Source organism: Mizuhopecten yessoensis, unplaced genomic scaffold (assembly GCF_002113885.1).
Source record: "Mizuhopecten yessoensis strain PY_sf001 unplaced genomic scaffold, ASM211388v2 scaffold7901, whole genome shotgun sequence".
In the NCBI taxonomy this organism is placed as follows: domain Eukaryota; kingdom Metazoa; phylum Mollusca; class Bivalvia; order Pectinida; family Pectinidae; genus Mizuhopecten; species Mizuhopecten yessoensis.
Window position 1 is genome coordinate 61,706 of NW_018407279.1, and position 24,736 is coordinate 86,441.

Genomic DNA, 24,736 nt, shown 5'->3' on the forward strand with positions numbered 1-24,736 from the left:
AATATCTGAAAGCAAGCATGATGAAAAATTACCTGGTCGCCCATTCCGGTTCCGCTACACAAGATATAGTTAATATCATAAAAGCTATTCGACAGTTAGACTTACCGTAGCTAGGTTTTAGTCACATCCACAATTTATGACAGAATCTTCATAATATTCACGCACATGTCGCTACACTGCACTGTATACGTCCGAATATCGACACTTCTGTGATTTGTGCGGTATAACGGTGCTTCCTAACACTTGCGCGATTCCTTCTCCTGTTTCGTGTTGTTTACTGTTGGCAGTCGATTGAGAAGTGACAATCAACTGGCATCTACCTATCACAGTTTTTCACACTCTATCAAAGCGCATATGTATGGAATGTCTCTAGGACAACCATCATCTACATATTGTTGAGAACAAATACACCTGATCGTCAGAAGCTGCAGAGACAGATGTGTTGTGTGATTTTGATTTTCAAACTACAATAAAAGTCACACTAAAAGGATACATGACGGCATAATGACATAGGTAGATGGGAAATGAAAAGAATATCACGGTACATATTATTTTTCATGCATAGCTTAAGGACTCGTTATTAGCAATGCTCGGTCAGAAACACAATACCTCGTTATATATGTATATAAATTGTTGTGACTCGCGTTAAAACGCTATTAAAGTATAATAGTTACCCTTTTTAAAACGTTCGTCAGGACTGACACAACATTAAATAGGCTATTATTGGCATATACTGATGATAATAATTGTCTGGTGCTATGTTATATCTTATTGCCGTAAGTAAACACAGCAAATTATGGTGGCTTATTTGTGCCATTTCGTTAAATTATAGAATGTCGTTGTTTCGTTATTGTGCGGCGAAATAACGACATCATATTTGTATCTTAATTGTCGTCATCTCGTCGAGAAGACGACAAAAGTCAATCGAAATGACGAAATGATAACGCGATAATTATCGACATACAACTGTCGTAATTTCGTGTTCTAATTGTCGTCCTTTCGTCTTTTTGTTATTTCGCGGCGATATCACGACATTTAATCATTTAAAAATGTCGTTATTTCACCCCAAAATAACGAAACAACGATATTTTTTTAAATGTCAAGATCTCGCCGCGAAATAATGAAACAACGACATTTTAACTTTCTTAAACACACTGATGTCAAACTACACACGTGACTCTTATCTCAAATGTCACAAAGGATTTATTGAAGCAGAGAATTTTGATAACCGATAGGGTTAAATATTGCAGACATTTTCCATAGAACTATCATATCTACTGAATATGAAACAATTCGTAATATCAACTTGATAATAAAGAGTAAGTCTAATGGAAGTATTTCGATAATAAGCAGTTTGAGTCACAAAAAGATGACTTCAAATAGAACAATTTTAAAATTAAATTTATGAACCTCCCTCTTTTGGATAGTTTTGACCATATCAACTAAATGGTTTTGTAGTGAACGATTTTGATTGCCCGATGACTTAGAAACTGACATGTAAGATATCTTAACAATACCACGTGATTCGATAGCATATCCAGGGACTCCGATGTAGTAGCTGTATAGGATAATATAATAATATAATATACTTAATGTGTATAGCGCCCTATTTAATTTGTAAAATGACTCTAAAGCGCTTTACAACATATGGATAATAGTATAAGTTATAATTGTGAAACAAAAACAAGGGCTTACAATCACTTTTATACATTAAGCAAGCAGTTAATCATCGCAATGGGCACATAAATGAATAAATAAAGTGTGTTATTTACATGACGTCTTTGTAAAGAGCCTAAAATGCAGACGTGAAGAGGTGAGTTTTGATGCCCCTCTTGAATTTGACCAGGGTATTTGACTTTCTAATAGCAGATGGTAAGCTATTCCACAATGTGGTCGAAACTCTCCCAAAGCACCGGTGTCCATAGGTCACAGTACGAGATTTTGGGACACAACAATGATACAGGATCATAATAGCTGCAAAATAAGTGTTTATACATTATTTCCTTTTGCGCGTCAGTTATTGTGGCCATGCCAAAAACAAGGATATGACAGGGCGAGGAAACAGATTAATAGGATTTCAATTACTTGCTAAATATTAGAACTTTGCAGTATCTGTAAAATCATGTAGAAACCATTAATATTGTACGAATTGGGATGCCAGTGGAAAGCGCTAGTGGAAATAGCAGGTGTTATTATTGGTATCTTAATCTACAATAATGACATGTTATTTTCAACACAGTTTCATGTTCTCAGCGATCGGACGAGTTGTAACTATGGAAACATGGACGTCATGTCAAACTAAGGACGATTTTTAACGGTTATGAAATGGTATTTCTAGCTAAACTAGGATTTTATATCCAAACAAAACAATACATTTTAGTAATGAAACGTTGTTCCCATGGAACTTTGCGACTGCATTTGGTCGTCATGGGAACAAAAAGGACTGAGTCAAATGTTTTCAAACATTTTAATGTATTTTTCCGAGTAACCAAGACACCCATGTTAATGATATCACACATTTAGCCTATAGATGTGTAGGTTTGTGATTTCGTTGTTGCCACATGACGTTTTCTGTTGTTGTTGTTGTTTACCAGAGACCCGATCTAGCTACCTCAGTCGTCAGTCCAGTCCAATAAGGTTTGCGTGGACAGGACAGTTTATCTTCGTTGTTTATACATATCAGGCGTACGCGTATTCATATTGTTCATATTAATCCGACTGTAAAGGGAAATTTAAGAAAGAAAAAAAATGAGTTGTCGGGTAGTGCAGTGGAAAGCGCACTTGCGATTCCCCGATCGGACGTGAAAAGGTATGGAGTCACCTGCCCGACCACGTGGGTTTTCCCCGGGGACTCCGGTTTCCTCCAACACTAGAACGACCTACGCGTTAACATCCGGGCCAACAATAGTGATTAATATCAGTTGAAATAACTTCCTTCATAATTGTTGTAAAACAAATAAAGTTTATATTGAAAAAAAAGATAGCATGCTCTGTTACTAAACAACAAGTCATTATATTATATGAAATACCATCAAGTGTTTTTTGTTTGTAAACATGAATGGACCTTGGTAACCTTTGACTTGTGTATTTGTATTCCTACGCCAATTGTTACGTCACCGGCTAGGTCAAGTTTTTGACTCATTTTATTGGCGTGTAAACATAGCTGCTCTTCTTTTGTTTTCTGTTTGTGACAATACAGTAATTGTAAATAATGTGTTTTACCTAAAATAATTACGGGTGGTCAGGTGACGTAGTGGATAGCGCACTTGCCTTTCACCAATTCGACCGGGGTTCCCGTCTCCTCGATTGGACGTTAAAAGGTATGAGGTCACCTGCCCGACCACATGGGTTTTTCCGGGTACGCCGGTTTACTCCCACATTAAGACCTCCTATGCGCTAACATCCGGGCCAAATAATTATCTAAAAATATCGGACATGATCAAGTAGAATAACACGGAAGGTGCCGAGACATGTGACGTCATTTATAAATGTATTAGGTGGTTATGATAAGACAACTCGATGTTTGTGATGATAGCAATGTTAAAACAACATAAATAATAAATACATGATTACTTCTAAAGAAACATGACAAAACAATCTATAAATAGGACTATTTCCCGTACTATTTTGCTGTCGCGTATGAATACGTCAACTGGAAAGTTTATGGGAAAAAACTATCACACTCATTAGAAGGTTTATTGAGTCATGAATACACTGCTATGGCCTATATTACACTAAACATGGCGATACACCTTCCAAATAACTCGACATGTTATTAAACACATTTGAGTCGAGATAGACAGCCCTGGTAAGTAGTCGATATAGACAGCCCTGGTAAGTAGTCGAGATAGGCAGCCCTGGTAAGTAGTCGAGATAGACAGCCCTGGTAAGTAGTCGAGATAGACAGTCCTAGTAAGCAGTCGAGATAGACAGCCCTGGTAAGTAGTCGAGATAGACAGCCCTGGTAAGTAACCATGCTAGTCAGATCATTCGATTACAACCTATTGAACCAAGGGGAAATGTTACGTTACCTATTTTTGAAATACAATTGCCTGTATCCATGCATGGAAACAGCATAGACTTGGTGTTTTCTATCACCCGTACAGATCACAGCGTGTGTATCGCAACACGATAACAATATTAATCTTGATTTTCGTATCTTAATTTTTATTTTTAATCCATAACAACCGCGTGTTGATAATGCTTCAAAATTGCTGAAAATCACCAGGGGTCTGTTTATGCGGAACAACCGGTTCGTCAGTTTTTAAATGTAACATTTTTGGTACAAATTTTCGCGGACCTGCAAATGTCAAGGCTTGCCTGAAAGCAGCATCAGATTACTGGGTCCGACCAGAGGGATAGGAACGTGTCAAGTCCCCGTGGGTCCGACCTTTTGTTCTGCAAACAAGAACGATAACTCTATTCTTCAATAACGACTACACAGAAACACAACATTGAGTTAACCTCCTGTCATTGTACTTACATTGCTCTTCCATAGAGTAATCCACACCATATCATGGCGGAGTCAATAGCATTCGTGAAGGAGGGAACGAGAAGTATGAATCAGGAGAGGGGATCAATATTTAATAAATTAATGACAAAATATTATTTTTAAAGAAACTAGGTGTGGGATAAAACACTGACATGTATTGGGGCTGGGATAGAACATGCATTGCCATTGGCCTGGATACAGGTCTTATCTTATCACGTCTAGGTCTGAGAACACCGATCAACGTACTTACCTAAACGTGACTACGACATTTCAAGCTTAAGGTAGGTCTAATATAGAAATATTGGGATATTACAACAGAATTATTTAACCCCTCGAAAAACAAATTTATGAAATAAATATACGCTTCGTAGATGATTATCATTCTTTGATACACAATTGCTGGGTAATAAAACCAAATAAAAATGCAACATAACGTGTAATGACACACTAGGTAAAGTGTAACCATGGTTAAATTAATATAATTTCATCATATTTTATTGAGTAAACATTAGGATTGAACAGCAGGCTATGTCCATATAATTTCTCCCCTTAGGTTGACATGACAAAGACAAAGATGAAACGGGTAGTAAAAAAAATTGATGCAAATTATATATTATAAATAGCATAAATCCTCAGTCTATATATAGCAGATGGTATAGGGGAGATAAATCCATGTATGTATATATAAATATTTAATTGATATTTTGAGCTATTCAATACTCTTATTAAAAGTCAATCAGAATTAATTAGTAACAGACAAGCAATGCCCCAATGATATATTAACCAGAGAAATTGCTACCAAGGTTAATGGTCTACCATGTACCAAAGTACATAACGAGTGCAATGTTATACCAAGTACGACGTGAGATATTGTATGTAATAGTTTACTCATCCTCGACATCCAGGGGTTACCTTCACTTTCGCTCTCTACAGAGACCGTGTGGAATGGTCTATTATATACCGCCTAACATACCGTGTGTAATGTTCATTATATATCGCCTAACATACCGTGGGTAATGTTCATTATATATCGCCTAACATACCGTGTGTAATGTTCATTATATACCGCGGTACATACCTGTGCTATGTTCTACCAAGAACCGTGGTATTTAACATGTATAATGGTTCAACAAGTACTGCGTTATAAAAACGTGTAAAACCGTCTATTATATACCGCGGTACATACCCTGTGTAATGGTCTATTATATACCGCGGTACATACCGTGTGTAATAGTCTATTATATACCGCGGTACATACCGTGTGTAATGGTCTAGTATTTACCGCCTAACATACCGTGTGTAATGGTCTATTATATACCGCCTAACATACCGTGTGTAATGGTCTATTATAATAATAAGTGTAATTGAACTTCTTATGAGATGAACAGATTCCAAAAATCGTAAATATAAGTATTGAACTGATTTCAACTGTCATTCATAGACAATATGAATTCCAAATGAAAGCAGTTCAATGCTTGAATATACCATGTGTAATGGTTTACCGTTTGCTGCGGTACATACCGTGCGTAATGGTTTATCATGTACTGATATTCATACCGTGTGTAATGGTTAACCGTGTATTGCGGTACATACCGTGTGTAATGGTTTACCGTGTACTGCGGTACATTTTCGTGTGTAATGGTTTACCGTGTACTGCGGTACATACCGTGTGTAATGGTTTACCGTGTACCGCGGTACATACCGTGTGTAATAGTCGTGGAATAGTTCATTATATAGCAGGGTATAAACCGTGTGTAATGGTTTACCGTGTTTCGCGGTACATACCGTGTATAAAAGTTGTAGAATAGTTCACTATATACCAGGGTATAAAACCGTGTGTAATGGTACTACGGAACATAACTTATATAATGGTCCATCATATACCGAGGTACATACCGTGTGTAATGGATGTGGAATAATTCACTATGTACCAGAGTTTAAACCGTGTGTAATGGTTTACCTTGCACCAGGGTATAAACCGTGTGTAATGGATTACCGTGTACTGCGGTACATACCGTGTCTAATGTTTACCGTGTACTGCGATGATACCGTGTGTAAAAGTTTACCGTGTACTGCGGTACATACCATGTGTAATGGTTTACCGTGTACTGTGGTACATACCGTGTGTAATGGTTTACCGTGTACTGCGGTACATAACTTATATAATGGTCTATTATATACCGAGGTACATACCGTGTATTATGGATGTGGAATAGTTCACTATGTACCAGAGTATAAACCGTGTGTAATGGTTTACCGTGTACCAGGGTATAAACCGTGTGTAATGGTTTACCGTGTACTGCGGTACATACCGTGTCTAATGGTTTACCGTGTACTGCGGTACATACCGTGTCTAATGGTTTACCGTGTACTGCGGTGATACCGTGTGTAATAGTTTACCGTGTACTGCGGTACATACCATGTGTAATAGTTTACCGTGTACTGTGGTACATACCGTGTGTAATGGTTTACCGTGTACTGCGGTACATAACTTATATAATGGTCTATCATATACCGAGGTACATACCGTGTATTATGGATGTGGAATAGTTTACTATGTACAAGAGTATAAACCGTGTGAAATGGTTTACCGTGTACCAGGGTATAAACCGTGTGTAATGGTTTACCGTGTACTGCGGTACATACCGTGTGTAATGGTTTACCGTGTACTGTGTTACATACCGTGTGTAATGGTTTACCGTGTACTGCGGTACATAACTTATATAATGGTCTATCATATACCGTGGTACATACCGTGTATTATGGATGTGAAATAGTTTACTATGTACCATAGTATGAACCGTGTGTTATGGTTTACCGTGTACCAGGGTATAAACTGTGTGTAATGGTTAACCGTGTACTGCGGTACATACCGTGTGTAATGGTTTACCGTGTACCGCGGTACTTACCGTGTGTGATGGTTTACCGTGTACCGCGGTACATACCATGTGTAATGGTTGTTCGTGTACCGTGTTACATACCGTGTGTAATGGTTACGTATAACGTGTTGCATACCATGTGTAATGGTTGTTCGTGTACCGTGTTGCAAACCGTGTGTAATGGTTGTTCGTGTACCGTGTTACATACCGTGTGTACTGGTTGTTCGTGTACCGTGTTACATACCGTGTGCAATGGTTGTTCGTGTACCATGTTACATACCGTGTGTAATGGTTGTTCGTGTACCGTGTTGCATACCGTGTGTAAAGGTTATTCGTGTACCGTGTTACATACCATGTGTAATGGTTGTTCGTGTACCGTGTTACATACCGTTTGTAATGGTAACGTGTACCGTGTTACATACCGTGTGTAATGGTTGTTCGTGTACCGTGTTACATACCATGTGTAATGGTTGTTCGTGTACCGTGTTACATACCGTGTGTAATAGTTATTCGTGTACCGTGTTACATACCGTGTGTAAGCGTTTCGTGTACTGTGTTACATACCGTGTGTAATGGTTGTTCTTGTACCGTGTTACATACCGTGTGTAATGGTTGTTCGTGTACCTTGTTACATACCGTGTGTAATGGTTGTTTGTGTACCGTGTTACATACCATGCGTAATGGTTGTTCGTGTACCTTGTTACATACCGTGTGAAATGGTTGTTCATGTACCGTGTTACATACCGTGTGTAATGGTTGTTCGTGTACCGTGTTACATACCGTGTGTAATGGTTGTTCGTGTACCGTGTTACATACCCCGTGTAATGGTTGTTCGTGTACCGTATTACATACCGTGTGTAATGGTAACGTGTACCGTGTTACATACCGTGTGTAATGGTTGTTCGTGTACATTGTTACATACCGTGTGTAATGGTTGTTCGTGTACCGTGTTACATACCGTGTGTAATGGTTGTTCGTGTACCGTTAACATACCTTGTGTAATGGTTGTTCGTGTACCGTGTAACATACCGTGTGTAATGGTAACGTGTACTGTGTTACATACCGTGTGTAATGGTTGTTCGTGTACCGTGTTACATACCGTGTGTATTGGTTGTTCGTGTACCTCGTTACATACCATGTGTAATGGTTTACCGTGTTACATACCATGTGTAATGGTTGTTCGTGTACCGTGTTACATACCATGTGTAATGGTTTACCGTGTTACATACCGTGTGTAATGGTTGTTCGTGTACCGTATAACCTACCATGTGTAATGGTTTACCGTGTTACATACCGTGTGTATTGGTTGTTCGTGTACCGTGTTACATACCATGTGTAATAGTTTACCGTGTTACATACCGTGTGTAATGGTTGTTCGTGTACCGTGTTACATACCGTGTGTAATGGTCTACCTATCAGTATCAGTGTACTGCGATATAAGCTGTGTGTTATGATCTATCATGTATCTTTACCATACCGTAAATTACGGCGTTGACCAAGGAATATCCGTTCGACATCAATTGCGCGTAACTACCTGCAGAACATGTGTTTTATATCACAGCTATAGGAAAAATGATTAATTATCAACATAAAAGGTTTAAAAAATGACATTCGATATCACAGACGTCAGTCGGGAAGGAAGAGATAATGATGGAGATCAGCTGTCTAACGTCAGTGTACGTCTATACTTCTGATGTCTGCAACATCAAGTTCTCTCGGAAATCTCTTTAGACAGAATTACGCTTGCTTTGCAATATGTTGATTAAACATGTATGTGAAGTTACATAATGATTTAAGATTTCAGTAATAGACAACATTTCAATGAACTAGAATTTCAATATTTTGTTTATTAATTGAGGCCAGTCTCAAGACGATGAAATAGCTATTTTACTTCAGGATTTGGTTTGTTTGGTTTGTCTGTGTTTTACGTCCTATTAACAGCTATGGTCAATTAAATAAGTGCTAGGTTTTGGTGGTGGAGGAAAGCAGGGGTACCCGGTGAAAAACCACCGACCGGCGACCAATACCTGGCGACTGCCCCACGTAAGCCTCGAACCCGCGACCCAGTGGTGGAGGGCTAGTGGTAGCAGAATGTCAGACGCCTTAACCACTTGTCCACTGCCGCTTCATGAACCCCGTACCACTGCCGAAAACTATAAATATGGGGGGTTTTCTTGACTATAAATTTGATAAATCATATCCCAAAAGAAAACCATACCTTGAGGGAATTTTACGAAAAATAGACATAAACAAGAAATAAACAAACAGGATTCGAACCCTGGACTTTATATTGCTTTTCTGTATGTCTAACTAACTGAGCTACATGGGGCCTGTTCGTTTATGTGGGACAAACGGTTTGTCTGTTTTTAAATGTAACATTTCGGGTATAAATCCTGGCGGACCTTCAAATGTTTATGCGGGCCTTCCAAGGCTTTGTCAAGGCTCGCCTGAAAGCAGCATTAGATTGCTGGGTCCGACCTTATTTCATAACCTTAGTTCTGTCACTAAAGACTGACCTGCTGTCAACAGCGTTTTATGAATCGGGCCAATTAGTGACAGCATATTTTCTTACCTTTAATAATCATTTCGACATGCAAAATCAAACAGATAAACCTGTATGATATTTTCGTATTGATAAGCCGTTAAGACTTCCGTGTCGGCCTGTAGGGCCTTATTGTATTGTAGAACTGTTAAGATTACCGTGTGGCCCTTTATGGCCTTAATGTATTGTCGGGTTGTTAAGACTACCGTGTGGCCCTGTATGACCATTTTCTCATGTCGGCCCGCTCAGACTACCGTGTGGCCCTGTATGACCTTATTGCATTTTCGGACTGTTTAGACTACCGTGTGGCCCTGTATGGCCTTATTGTATTGTCGGACTGTAAGGACTACCGTGTGGCCCTGTATGGCTTTATTGAATTGTCGGACTGTTAGGACTACCGTGTGGCCCTGTATGGCTTTATTTAATTTTCGGACTGTTAAGACTACCATGTGGCCCTGTATGGCCTTACTGTATTGTCGGACTGTTAAGACTACCATGTGGCCCTGTATGGCCTTATTGTATTGTCGGACTGTTAAGACTATTGTGTGGCCCTGTATGGCCTTAGTGTATTGTCGGACTGTTAAGACTACCGTGTGGCCCTGTATGACCTTATTGAATTGTCGGACTGTTAAGACTACCATGTAGCCCTGTATGGCCTTATTGTATTGTCGGACTGTTAAGACTACCGTGTGGCCCTGTATGACCTTATTATATTGTCGGACTGTTTAGACTACCGTGTGGCCCTGTATGGCCTTATTGTATTTTCGGGCTGTTAAGACTACCGTGTGGCCCTTTATGGCCTTATTGTATTTTCGGGCTGTTAAGACTACCGTGTGGCCCTGTATGATCTTATTGTATTGTCGGGCTGTTAAGACTACTGGGTGGACCTGTGTGATCTTGTTGCCTGTTTTGAGATATTGCTATGATATATGTTTACTGCCTGCATAAAATTTTCCCTTAGTATTATTTTCGCCTTTTTCACCCTCCGCTATGAAGGCGAATTCATCATAAGAGTGAATATAAGTAGACAGCTAACTATATACAGTTTTTACATGTGAGGACAACATGACACTGGGTGAACATCGAGTGTATCGGCGAAGGGCGAATATTAGACAGAGTGAAAGTTCCCTGGCATACAGTATATTTTGTCCGTGTGAGATTATGGTATTTCGTACAATGTACGTTTAGTCAGTCTTTCTTGTATTATCTCAGATTCTTGATACTTTTTAAATGATACTAAACGGTAATATTTCTGTCCAATGACCAAATTTCGATTTCCATATTAAATATGGCCGCCGTGGCCTCTGATTGGGTAAGACATTTATTCCGCAATTAGTTTAGTTCGTTTGTGCGGATTCGATTTCCATTTTTTTACGCATCATTAGCGACCTCGTGAATAGCTTTGAAGACTCTGTGACAATTTCTGCTGCAATTCTTGTTTTACTTGCTGTACTTGCAGATGCGGGCAACTATGACGTCACTGCAGGTGAGGGAACCTCTGACGTCACTGCTGGTGATATGTGTGATAATGTGGACACTTACGTCATGTACCGCCCGTAAGTAAATTACAATAGAATCACGGTAATCTGGACAAAGTCACTTCTCATACCATTTAGGAATTAGACATAATTATTTACAAAAACGTGTATAAGTTTGCTGTAATCAACGCACTTAAAAATTATATTTTTTTTATTCATTTATTGTTTCACGGAAGGTATTAGACTTACTTATTCACATAGTCGTATATCAGTTTGCTGGAATCTACACACTTGAATATTTCCGTTATCTTTTATTTATTTATTTATTTCATTTAAGAATCGAGACTTAACTATTTACATAGACGTAGGAAAGTTTGCTACAATTTATATTCTATTTATATATTTATTTATTTAATTAATTACATTCTTATTAATTTGTTCGTTGAATAACTTATTTATTTATTGAAATATTTATATATTTATGACGAACTGACATCACTCAATAAACACGAGGAGTAACGAAACATCATGTCACCCTCACCCTAACCGTCAAGTTTCACCGATCGTATTTCCCTTATTCGGAGACTCTCTAGGAAAATAGCCACCACAACCTTTATAAGTAGTTCCGAATGACGGAAGCAGACAACAATTATGGCTCGTCGGCCCGATCATCTCTACCATTGTGCTATAGTTTTAGATTTTTTTCCGGCATATTGTCCTGGCAGTAGGGAATCGCGATTCTTTTAACATGATTAACCATTGGATCGCGGGTTCGAGACCTACGTGTGGTAGTTGCCAGGTACTGGCCGAAGGTCGGTGGTTTTTTTCCGGGAATTCCGGCTTTCCTCCACCACCAAAACATGGCACGTCCTTAAAGGACCATAGCTGTTAATAGGATGTACAACAAATACAACCCAAACCTGGCATGTCCCTAAAGGACCATAGCTGTTAATAGTATGTACAACACAAACAAACCAAACCTGGCATGTCCTTAAAGGACCATAGCTGTTAATAGGATGTACAACAGAAACAAACCAAACCTGGCATGTCCTTAAAGGACCATAGCTGTTAATAGGAGGTACAACACAAACAAACCAAACCTGGCATGTCCTTAAAGGACCATAGCTGTTAATAGGAGGTACAACACAAACAAACCAAACCTGGCATGTCCTTAAAGGACCATAGCTGTTAATAGGAGGTACAACACAAACAAACCAAACCTGGCATGTCCTTAAAGGACCATAGCTGTTAATAGGAGGTACAACACAAACAAACCAAACCTGGCATGTCCTTAAAGGACCATAGCTGTTAATAGGATGTACAACACAAACAAACCAACCCAGGCATGTCCCTAAAGGACCATAGCTGTTAATAGGATGTACAACACAAATTAACCAAACCCGGCATGTCCCTAAAGGACCATAGCTGTTAATAGGATGTACAACACAAACAAACCAAACCTGGCATGTCCTTAAAGGACCATAGCTGTTAATAGGATGTACAACACAAACAAACCAAACCTGGCATGTCCCTAAAGGACCATAGCTGTTAATAGGATGTACAACACAAACAAACCAAACCTGGCATGTCCCTAAAGGACCATAGCTGTTAATAGGATGTACAACACAAACAAACCAAACCTGGCATGTCCCTAAAGGACCATAGCTGTTAATAGGATGTAAAACACAAACAAACCAAACCTGGCATGTCCCTAAAGGACCATAGCTGTTAATAGGATGTAAAACACAAACAAACCAAACCTGGCATGTCACTGAAGGACCATAGCTGTTAATAAGATGTAAAACACAAACAAACCAAACCTGGCATGTCCCTAAAGGACCATAGCTGTTAATAGGATGTAAAACACAAACAAACCAAACCTGGTATGTCCCTAAAGGACCGTAGCTGTTAATAAGATGTAAAACACAAACAAACCAAACCTGGCATGTCACTGAAGGACCATAGCTGTTAATAGGATGTACAACACATACAAAACAAACCAGACATGTCCCTAAAAGACCATAGCTGTAAATAAGATGTAAAACACAAACAAACCAAACCTGGCATGTCCCTAAAAGACCATAGCTGTTAATAGGATGCACAACACAAACAAACCAAACCTGGCATGTCCCTAAAAGACCATAGCTGTTAATAGGATGTACGACACATACAAAACAAAGCTGGCATGTCCCTAAAGGACCATAGCTGTTAATAAGATGTAAAACACAAACAAACCAAGCCTGGCATGTCCCTGAAGGACCATAGCTGTTAATAGGATGTACGACACATACAAAACAAAGCTGGCATGTCCCTAAAGGACCATAGCTGTTAATAAGATGTAAAACACAAACAAACCAAGCCTGGCATGTCCCTGAAGGACCATAGCTGTTAATAGGATGTAAAACACAAACAAACCAAACCAGGCATGTCCCTTACGGACCATAGCTGTTAATAGGATGTAAAACACAAACAAACCAAACCAGGCATGTCCCTAAAGGACCATAGCTGTTAATAAGATGTAAAACACAAACAAACCAAACCTGGCATGTCCCTGAAGGACCATAGCTGTTAATAGGATGTAAAACACAAACAAACCAAACCTGGCATGTCCCTGAAGGACCATAGCTGTTAATAGGATGTACAACACATACAAAACAGACCTGTCATGTCCATAAAGGACCATAGCTGTTAATAGGATGTACAACACAAACAAACCAGACCTGTCATGTCCATAAAGGACCATAGCTGTTAAGAGGATGTACAACACAAACAAACCAAACCTGGCATGTCCATAAAGGACCATAGCTGTTAATAGGATGTACAACACAAACAAAACAAAGCTGGCATGTCCCTAAAGGACCATAGCTGTTAATAAGATGTAAAACACAAACAAACCAAACCTGGCATGTCCCTAAAGGACCGTAGCTGTTAATAGGATGTACAACACAAACAAACCAACAAACAAATTAACCTCGGAGAAAACAAAGGACCGTGTTTCCCTACAGTGAAGGCAATACATATATAATACTGACGAATGCATATGCTGCACTAGTATCCGACAATCGTACTTAAAACCATCGGTATCATGTAACTCTTGATGATTTTCGGTTTAATATGGGTTTATCACGCGCTAACCTTAATCTGTCTTCTTTGCGTTTCTGTGATTGGATGAAATCTCGTTCAGACGTACGAAAACAACGATTGTAGACCATCTGAGCTTTAAGTAGTTCAGGTAACGTACATTGACACAAACATCCTGCCTCCAGTCAATTATTCCCTAACAGCTGCTTTGGTTTGATATACATGTTAATGGATAGTTATAGAAACATTAACACAGGAAATTTAACCTAGAATTAGTTATTCTTATTAATATCATTTTCATAATAAAAAAAAATCTTTTTCAGTAAAGGTGTTTTGATAAACTTGAACGGCGCGTCCCTGTAAATAAAAAAATATAAACTTTATTTATTTAACAACAGTAACTTATATTAATAACTCTTGTTGGCCCGGATGTTAGCGCGTGGGGGTGTCTTTGTGTGGGAGGAAACCGGAATACCCGGAGAAAACCGACGTGATCGGGCAGGTGACCCCAACCTTTTCACATCCGATCGGGGAATCGAACCCCGGCCGCCTTGGTGAAAGACAACTGCTCTATCCACTGCACCACCCGCGTCCCGGTTATCTCCGTTGTTTTTAACATCGACAGAACTTTACATTGTTAAAGATTATATGTTGTTTACAATAATCAATGTTATTTCATCTCAATATCTCAGAGAAAATATACGTAAATGATCATTCTTAAAAGTAGTAGCTGATTAGCTGAAATGTGTCCCATTGTCTAAGTTGAATTGCCAAAAGTATCCACTCACCTTTTCCAGACATGCTTTTTAATGCATGTGCATTATTTGCGCATGCTCCGGTTAATTGTGTGGTTTCTATATAAGGGCTGAAATCTATGCATAGTGGCTCCATCATTAGTGAAAAATATGAAATTTGAGCGACACAAGAAAAGTGCCATTGATGCTAGCTGTTTGCAATTTGTTTCTATTTTCTTTGAAAACTACATGATATGAAAAACATGTCTAATTTTTTAACGTTTCCTCAAGAGAATTGTCTGTATAAAGATCTAAATTTGACAAAACGATGAAAACATTACCCACACTGCTCCATGCACTTAATCCAACATTACAGTCTATTTTTAACTGACCTTGACCCTGTTTTATGTTGTAGGTGGCCCTATTTGTATGCAGTGCCACAATGTGACAAACAATTCCAACTGTAGCGGCATCACTATGTGTCCCGAAGGCGAGGTCAGTACCCTGACAACCGTTCACGTGATATTGTCAAAGTTTTATGAACTGATAACTCGGTAACACACTGATTACTTATAGTTAACGTTGTAAGTAGATATTAAATATTATGAGCTTATCTATCTCTTCAACTTTTCGGGTCGAACCAACAGAATATATAAGTAAAACATTCAGTTAAGATGCTGTTTTGAATATTTTTATATATTTTTTGAAATTGATGTATTTTTTCTCCATTTTTCTCACTCTGAACTCTCCGCCATTTTCCTTTGATCCCAAGTATTTTTCACGTTTTTCTCTTTTGGAATACCGCTCATAACGCTCATATTTGTAAGACAATTATGAACAAAATCACCGTTGAATCTTAACATAAGATTATAGAACCCGTTCGGTAGAGTTATAATTAAAACACACCAAATAACGAGACTCCATTTATCTCCTGTGACATGAAAACACATAAATACATCATACATACACTAAATATAGCAAATGAAAACGGAAATCCGTCACCAGAGAAGACCGCACATGGACTTCCTGTTCAACTGACAACAGCGTAACTAGAATTAGATGGAGCAGTTCTGGTAATCGAAGATTAATATGGTTTCCATCGATTTATTTCACTTGACTTTATAAACATATTTTATTGCCAATAAGGGATTGGGCACAACTTAATACAACTAATCACAGTCTTCTCCCGTCATACATTTACAATTGCATGATAACAATGATAATAGGCATAAACATGAAGTTGATATATATAATATTCACATCCAATTCAATATAGTAAAGACATGTCATTCTATGGTCTAAAAAATTGCGGTTCTGATGCAAAAAATAACATTCTTGTCGTTTATTTTGCCGTCTAGGGCTGTTACGCACGAGAGATAGTAAGGGTCACGGGGTCAGTGGTAGTAGAGAGGGGATGTCTCTCTCACAAGGTAAGCTAAACAAATGTATCTATATATTGGCCTTTATGTGTCATTTGTTATTTATTGCTCCTCTACGATTTCATCTTTTTGGTTGACCTCTTTCGTGTTTTTGATCAGAAAAGATAATAGGATGATGAATTGGAGACCAGGTTAGCACCGGTTATTCATGGCAAAATAAATAAGAGGACCAATGGGCCTGCATCGCTCACTTATTGAATAAGGCAGAATATCAGTTTTTGATTCATAAGAACCTATTACAAGATTTAAACATATGACCCCTGTAACCTTGAATGTCGAACAAGGATATTAGGTTGAAAGTGGGTCAAGGTCATTCATTTTAACAAACTTGGCGGTCCTTCATCCCAGCATGCTACAGGCCCAATATCAGTACCCTTTGCAATTTGGTTATTGAGAAAAAAGTTATTTTAATATTTTAAGACATCTGACCCCAGTGACCTTGAAAGTGGGTCAAGGTCATTCATTTGAACAAACTTGGTAACCCTTCATACCAGCATGCTACAGGCCCAATATCAGTACCCTAGGCCTGTTGGTTATTGAGAAGAGTGATTTGAAGATTTTACGACATTTGACCCCTATGACCTTGAACGTGGGTCAAGGTCATTCATTTGAACGAACTTGGTAGCCCTGCATCCCAGCATGCTACAGGCCCAATATCAGTACCCTTGGCCTTTTGGTTATTGAGAAGAAGTTGTTTGAAGATTTTACGACATTTTACCCCTGTGACCTTGAAAGTGGGTAAAGGTCGTTCATTTGAACACACTTGGTAGCCCTTCATCCCAGCATGATACAGGCCCAATATCAGTACCCTGGGCCTTTTGGTTATTGAGAAGAAGTTGTTGAAAATAAAATATTGACGACGGACGCCGCACCACGGCCCTTCTGGCCAGGTGAGCTAAAAACAACAACGACGTATAATAATTTTAAACTATGTTACTCGGAAGGTAACAAAATAATAACATGACACAAATCCTTGATAGCTAAAGCCAAGCTGCTGTGCACTCCTGATGTTGAATTAGCGTAATATGTTTACAGAATTAAAGTTGTTTGTTTTATTCAAATTTGAATGTTTTTTTTCCTTCTGTTAAAATAACAATGCAACGCATGTCGTATTGAAAAATTATCATTGTTATACTCAGACTTCACCGTTGTGGTTGAAACTGTTCCCAAAATGACAAAAACTCTTCAGTGGTTAAATAAAGTAAGGACCTTGCCGAGTTATTATAATTGACGATCCCTCGCAGTTTGCGGTATGCAAACTATGAAAATAACTAAACGAAAGGAAAGTTGGGCATTCTGGGTATAACGGAAGTGAAAGTGGAAATAACTGAGTTATTTGAGTACGTGGTTGGGCATTGCAGTACATAAGAACCTCGAATTATTACTTTTGGAGGCACGGTAGTGGTAGGACGCCGGGCTCGTGACCGAAGGGTTGCGGATTCGAGTCACGTTACGGCACGGTATGTGTTGTATCTTTGAACAAGATACTTTTCTCCGCTTTTTCTAGTCTAATCAGCTGTAAATGAGTACGTGGTTGGACAGTGCTAGAATTGTTGAATGCTAGCTATGAGCGCCGAAATGGCAGCACCGGCTGTATGCTTCCAAGGGAGTTGAGACAGATATTGGCTGGTTGCAGAGGCCCTTTAACCACGGATAACAATTTGTGAACCACTTTGAGAAACCTTACTAACTAGATTATGATAAAGCGTATATAAGAACCTCGAATTATTATTATTTATTATTATTTAGGTGTGTACAGCTGATTTTGAAATTGTTAAGTATGAATTATAACTGAGGAAAAAATATTCCTTTAAAGCGTCAGATTTTGAGAACCAAAGAATAACAGTGTGTATTATCGGAAATTCGAGAGATACTGTCGAACCGTTATTGATTTTTTCTTGTAGACCGTTATAGACATTGCACTGTTTGTTTGCATGGCACATTTCTACATTCACACACAAGATCGCTAATAATATCAAAAGTGTAAAAGTCTAGATTTAACTTCTACATTAAATGCACTCGTATGTAAAACGTTAAATTCCAATAGAGTTCTACTTTGGTAATGAAAATTACGGTTAAATAGAATTTAAGGTCTAAAACAGGTTATCCTGGTTACACCTCCTGACGTCCTCATCAAACTTTTTGCTTTCCGATTACTCAAAGTTAAAATTATCGTACGTCCTTACTTCCGGTTACGCACATTCATCACGGTCACAAACTCTGACTTCCGGTTAAAGTCATCATTATCACATATCCTTACTTCCGATCACAAACATTAATAACGGTCACGCTCTCTGATTTCCGGTTAAAGTCATCATTATCACATGTCCTTACTTCCGCTCACAAACATTCATTTCGGTCACACACTCTGACTTCCGGTTACAGGACTGCAGTATACTCCAGAGCACGGCTGTAGGGATAGGAAAACGTGACGCCACAGGTTGCTACAGGTGCTGCACCAGAGACCTATGTAACGAACATATTTGTGACCTCGGTAAGACAGGATCTAGTAGAGTGATTGCTCGAATTGTTTTCAAAAGAATTACAGAAATAAGAATTATTTCGTCCAAACATGACTTTTCTCCTGCATTATTATCCGCACAAGACAAAAATGTAGATTGTATCATGGCTTGTAAAATTTTCGCTGTATAACAGACAAAAACCAGCTCAATGAGAACAAAAAAGGTTTTTCCTAAAAAAAAGGTTCAGCAAAGGTGGGTTTATTTCTTGAATACTCGGAGATACATCCCATTATACTCTAATTGTCGCAACGTTCTATCGTTTCTACCGGAATTGATGCCCGCAGGTCAGATCTCGACACCGCCACCCAACTCGTTCTTAACTACAGCCACATCCGGTAACGTGACGCAAAACCTGAGATCATGTTTCCGCTGTTCTGACGCCACGAAAGTTACCGACTGTCAAGTGAGCTTGGCATGTGCAGCAGGGCAGGTATAACACTTCCGGTAAAATAAATGTGTAATACATTAAGCTTTATGATTATAATACGGCGCTAAATATAATGAAAAATTAGATGAGTTAATATAGGATATTCAACGATTTCATTTTTCATTTAACAAAAACAATTTATATCTATATATGTTTTAGAATGTAACATAGTCAATTTTGTATTTAAGCCTATATCAGATTATTGAAGTCGCCATCTTGGAGCCGAGGAAGTTGTCAATTGTCTTAACTATGGCCACATAAATTGCAACCAATAAATTACATATTTATCACTATCCATGTTACAGGAATGCTACACTACACGTGCAACGCTAGGCACGACCACACACTACTCAATGGGATGTGAGAGCCGACAGGTATGTCTCTTAAGGATCCCCATATCATTGCCAAATATTGTAACTAAAAACTTCGGGTTACACATTGAGTTATCTGGTCACCGGAAGTGTACTGGGCCAACTTGCTACAGTTAAATCCAAGGAAAAAATTAAGGGGAGGCTACTGTATATAGGAAAACCAACAGTGCAGAAGGACAATGATCCTTAAAACTAAGCATAAACACAGACTCAAAAACTTTGGTCGTTCGCATGTTTACGATATTTTCGCCCAAAGCTGTTGATATCGGTTTGGGGAATTTCACATGTATGCAAAACTCTCAAAATCACTGTCGCCATATTTTGGTGACAAATCCTCATATTTTAAAGAACAGTAGAAAGATGACCATAAACAGGAGACCAATCACAACTTCACAGCCGTTTAAGGTGGCCATCAATAGAAGATTATGAGTTAGTAGATAAACTACCAATGAAATATGTCTACACTCTATTCTGCAACATTTTAAAACATTATCACGATTCTGTTTCAGGCTTGCACACATTACACCGGCGTAGCGTCTAATCAAGCGCCATTCTGCAAGCGCTGTTGTGACGCGGATGGCTGTAACGTCGACCTGTGTGGCCTACACTGTAAGTGCATACAGTACAGTAGCTATATACATCCGGTTTGTCAGGGGAAGTTAACTCTAATCTCAGTCTGTTAGTGGTAAATAAAGATATGGAATTACATTTAAAGTAGTGATGGTGTGTGTATACGATACAGAGAGAGGGTGCAATTTTACAAAACATGCGCTATATATTATGGTATGTCATTTGAGTAGTTAGGTACAAAAACAGGATAGCATAGCAGCCCAGGTTTGTCTACTTCTGGTATGTCTGGAGAAGTAACCTCTGTCTATATTTACCAAACCGAGTGTGCAGTGATACATATTAGCAGTACAGGGTTATTGAATTATAGGAGAAATAACCCCGGTCTGTGTTGGGCAAACTGAGTGTTCAGTATCAAACTACATGGTTGCTACTTCCGGTAAGTCAGAGCGGTAAGTCAGAGGAAGTAACTTCAGTCAGAACATGGGTAAGGTAATTGTGCAGTTTTACTTTTTTTCATTTTTTTCATTTTTTTGTGGGTTTTTTAAATTCCAGTCAGTTAGGGAAAAGTTACTTTTAACAGTCTCTAATCTATTAATAGAGTGTGCAGTATTTTAAACAAGATTATCTTTTTCCTGAATGCCAGGGGATATACCTTTTGGCTGTTGGGGATAACTCAATGGTTTTGGTTTCATTTTGTGTATCGGCCTATAAACAGCTAAGGTCGTGATTAACTCAGTGTTCAGTATGATAGTAAAGTCATAATATATATATTATCACTGGACAGTGTTGGTAAGTAACACTTAAACAGCTTTTAATCCTGACTCTCTTATCGTTTTTACAGTATTACCAGAGATTGTGACTAAACCATTTAATCGGACGTTAGAAGTGGATGACGTCACGAGGCTTCGATGTGAAGCAGACCAATCATCAAATGCAACTCTCACCTGGACGTTTGAATCGGCCGTAAATACACATATATACGATACATGTCATAGAAAGCAGCGACTTAAATGGGTTTTTTATCCGTTTGTTCAGTGCAACCCATATCGTCTTTCATCATCATAAGCAATTAATATGTACTGATTTTGGTAAGCTTGATATTTATGAATTTACTTGGACCAAACATTTTAACGGACAATTACCAATTTGCTAACACGCTCTGTGTTCCTGACTGGTTCGCTAAAACGCATTGTATTTAAAACATTTCAAAGACACTCTGTAGTTAAAACAGTTTCACTGACACACATAGTCTCGCTCAACCAGACGCTTGATCACTCTATTCGGCGTAGCTAGCGCAGACAACAAGAGTCTTGTTGAACGAGACTATGACACACCCTGTATCATAATGACGGTCATTTATGTACTAATAATTTTAGACTGGTACCAGTGTGTTCCCAAAGCCGGTGGCGTTCGGACCTCGAAATACCACAGCATTCTTTCAGATCACACATAACCACTTCGGCAAATGGACATGTATTGCTACTAATAGTTTCGGTAGCACCTCGGCGTCAGCTTTCATCAAACATCGTAAGTATGACCTTCATCACACATTGTAAGTATGACTTTCATTACATATCGTAAGTATGACCTTCATCACACGTCGGAAGTATGACCTTCATCACACATCGTAAGTATGACCTTCATCACACATAGTAAGTATGACTTTCATTACATATCGTAAGAATGACTTTCATTACATATCGTAAGAATGACCTTCATCACACATCGTAAGAATGACCTTCATCACACATCGTAAGAATGACCTTCATCACACATCGTAAGAATGACCTTCATCACACATCGTACGAATGACCTTCGTCACACATCGTTAGTATGACCCTCATCACACATTGTAAGTATGACTTTCATTACATATCGTAAGTATGACCTTCATCACACATCGTAAGTATGACCTTCATCACACATCGTAAGTATGACATTCATCACATCGTAAGTATGACCTTCGTCACACATCGTAAGTATGACCTTCGTCACACATCGTAAGTATGACCTTCATCCCACATCGTAAGTATGACCTTCGTCACACATCGTAAGTATGACCTTCGTCACACATCGTAAGTATGACCTTCGTCACACATCGTTAGTATGACTTTCGTCACACATCGTAAGTATGACCTTCGTCACACATCGTAAGTATTACGGATATACATATTGATCACGTGATATCACCATTTTAACATATATATTTACAATTAAAAGCCACCATTTGTACAGTTATCTATTTTAATAATCTATTTAAACATGTGTCAGTGATATAAATTATATTGATCATGTAGTCGAAACCTTGTTACGCTATGGAATAGCTGATCACTTTAATTTTGAAATGTGACATGACTTATTAAACGCCCATGATAATATCACAAAAATTGATGACGTCATAGGTTTACAATTAAATGCAAAAAATACCATTTTACTGAAACATTCTACATAAATGTGGGGTTTTTCACAAAGATAAATATTTTTTATGATAAAGAATATCTCAAATTATACGTTCTATCTCCTCATTTTAATGTAAAAAAAAATATGTTTTCGACCTTTAGAGATATTTTTTCTTTTACAAAGATAGATAAATGATTTGATCAAGTAAAAATATCGCTCATGATGATTACTAAGATATGACACTAGTTTGTGATCCTGTGTATATTATATTCCAGTATCCTCGTCATGAAGAATGATCACACTGTACAGCGAACGATGATTCTATATCAATGAATGTTACTTGATATCATGAAAATAAATCAGTTTGCTTCCAATCGGCATTGTGTTATGTTCTTTTGATGCTCCTCGTCCTGTAAAAAGAGTCGGAGTTATGCCCCCTGGTAACAGTTGAAATCCTGCGCCATGCACATCGTTGCCAACTGAAATAAGTGTAAATGTGAAACGGCTGCACAACTGGGACATTTCAAACTGACAAAAAAAATGTCTTCTGAAACAATGGCTGGTCAGTTCATGGTAAATATCACAACAAGGAACCTAAACATGAAAACGACCCCGGCCTATATTGACGGATCTATAACGCACCAACTCAAAAACAACTCAAAAAGAGGAAAGAAATCTTAGTAAGCCTAAGGCCGAGTCCAAGTCAGTTCCGAGTGCCAAGGATGGATCATTTAAAGTAGCATCCCCAATCTTAAAGACCGCTTGATCCGCATCTTCAACACGTGGTAGCCAATGGCGAACGTCGTTCCAAACAGAGACGCTACACCTGTCACCATGCCGACGGCGAACAGTTTCCTGTCTATACACACGTTGTTAGTATCATCTTTATCTACATTGTCGCAAAGACGTGTCACTTTCCCTTTGATCTAGCTATGGTATAACCAACTTGTTTTACACAGTTTTAGTAATACCATATGGTATAAGCGAGGCTCCTCCCATATACTGAATACAATGGAATTCTCCATTCTCATTGGTCAGCCAATAAGAGTTTAAAGTGGCCAATTAGTGAATGTTAATAGGATATCGACACCGTGAGAAATAACTAAAAATACAAATAATGGAAGTTCAAACACATTTTATTCAGAAACATCGTTGCAAACAATTTAACAAATTTCACCTTTCCAGGTTCCGCGGTCTATCTTTTTTTCCGTTTTGTAACTTTCAACTTTTAGCATGAACTAGTCCGTCTTATAATTAAAAGACAAAAGGCAATTGTGAAACACTTTTCTAGCCATATTATAAATACAGTCGAACCTCGTTATCTCGAAGTCGACGGGATCGTTCGGAAACTTCGAGTTATCCGAGTATTCGAGTTAAGGGAGTTCCTATGTTTGGCATAAAGCTTGCTAACAATAGGAGGCTATATATGTCGTTGATTTCTCTGACAATCAACGTATTTAAACAGTCGGATAAATGACAAAAAGATAACTATATAAAATAAAAAATAACAACTTATTCATAATCTTATTAATTAATTAATATTACAATAAACACACATGCTGTCTCCGACCTCGTGCTATGCTGATAGAAATCTCAATGCGGAAATGAAAGTGCGCAAGTCTTTACACAAATCACTGTACTGGAGCGTACACGTTGGATTGCTCAGTTGATTTCGACATTCCACAAATGGGTATGAGTTAATCAAGAAACATATTCACATTGATAGACACTTAACATTTCCTCAACACGACGTTGTGATTTTTACTGTTGAGCTTATTTACGCATGACCGCACACTTTGAC

The 24,736-nt window shown here is 38.4% G+C and overlaps 1 protein-coding gene across 2 annotated transcripts; it reads left to right on the forward strand.

Moving 5' to 3' along the window:
• Positions 1 to 4,684: 4,684 nt before the first annotated feature.
• Positions 4,685 to 23,309, forward strand: LOC110454495. Of its 2 annotated transcripts, none has more exons than XM_021504008.1 (11): positions 4,685 to 4,773; positions 11,373 to 11,469; positions 15,622 to 15,701; positions 16,565 to 16,636; positions 19,031 to 19,139; positions 19,452 to 19,597; positions 19,900 to 19,968; positions 20,475 to 20,574; positions 21,377 to 21,498; positions 21,912 to 22,062; positions 23,211 to 23,309. In XM_021504008.1, the coding sequence occupies exons 2-11, from the start codon at positions 11,373 to 11,375 to the stop codon at positions 23,222 to 23,224; spliced, it is 960 nt and encodes a 319-aa protein (XP_021359683.1). In that variant the 5' UTR covers positions 4,685 to 4,773; the 3' UTR covers positions 23,225 to 23,309. The 2 variants fall into 2 exon arrangements, with proteins under 2 accessions (XP_021359683.1, XP_021359685.1); XM_021504010.1 differs by having other exon boundaries at positions 4,711 to 4,773; positions 11,364 to 11,469.
• The last annotated feature ends 1,427 nt before the right edge of the window (positions 23,310 to 24,736 follow it).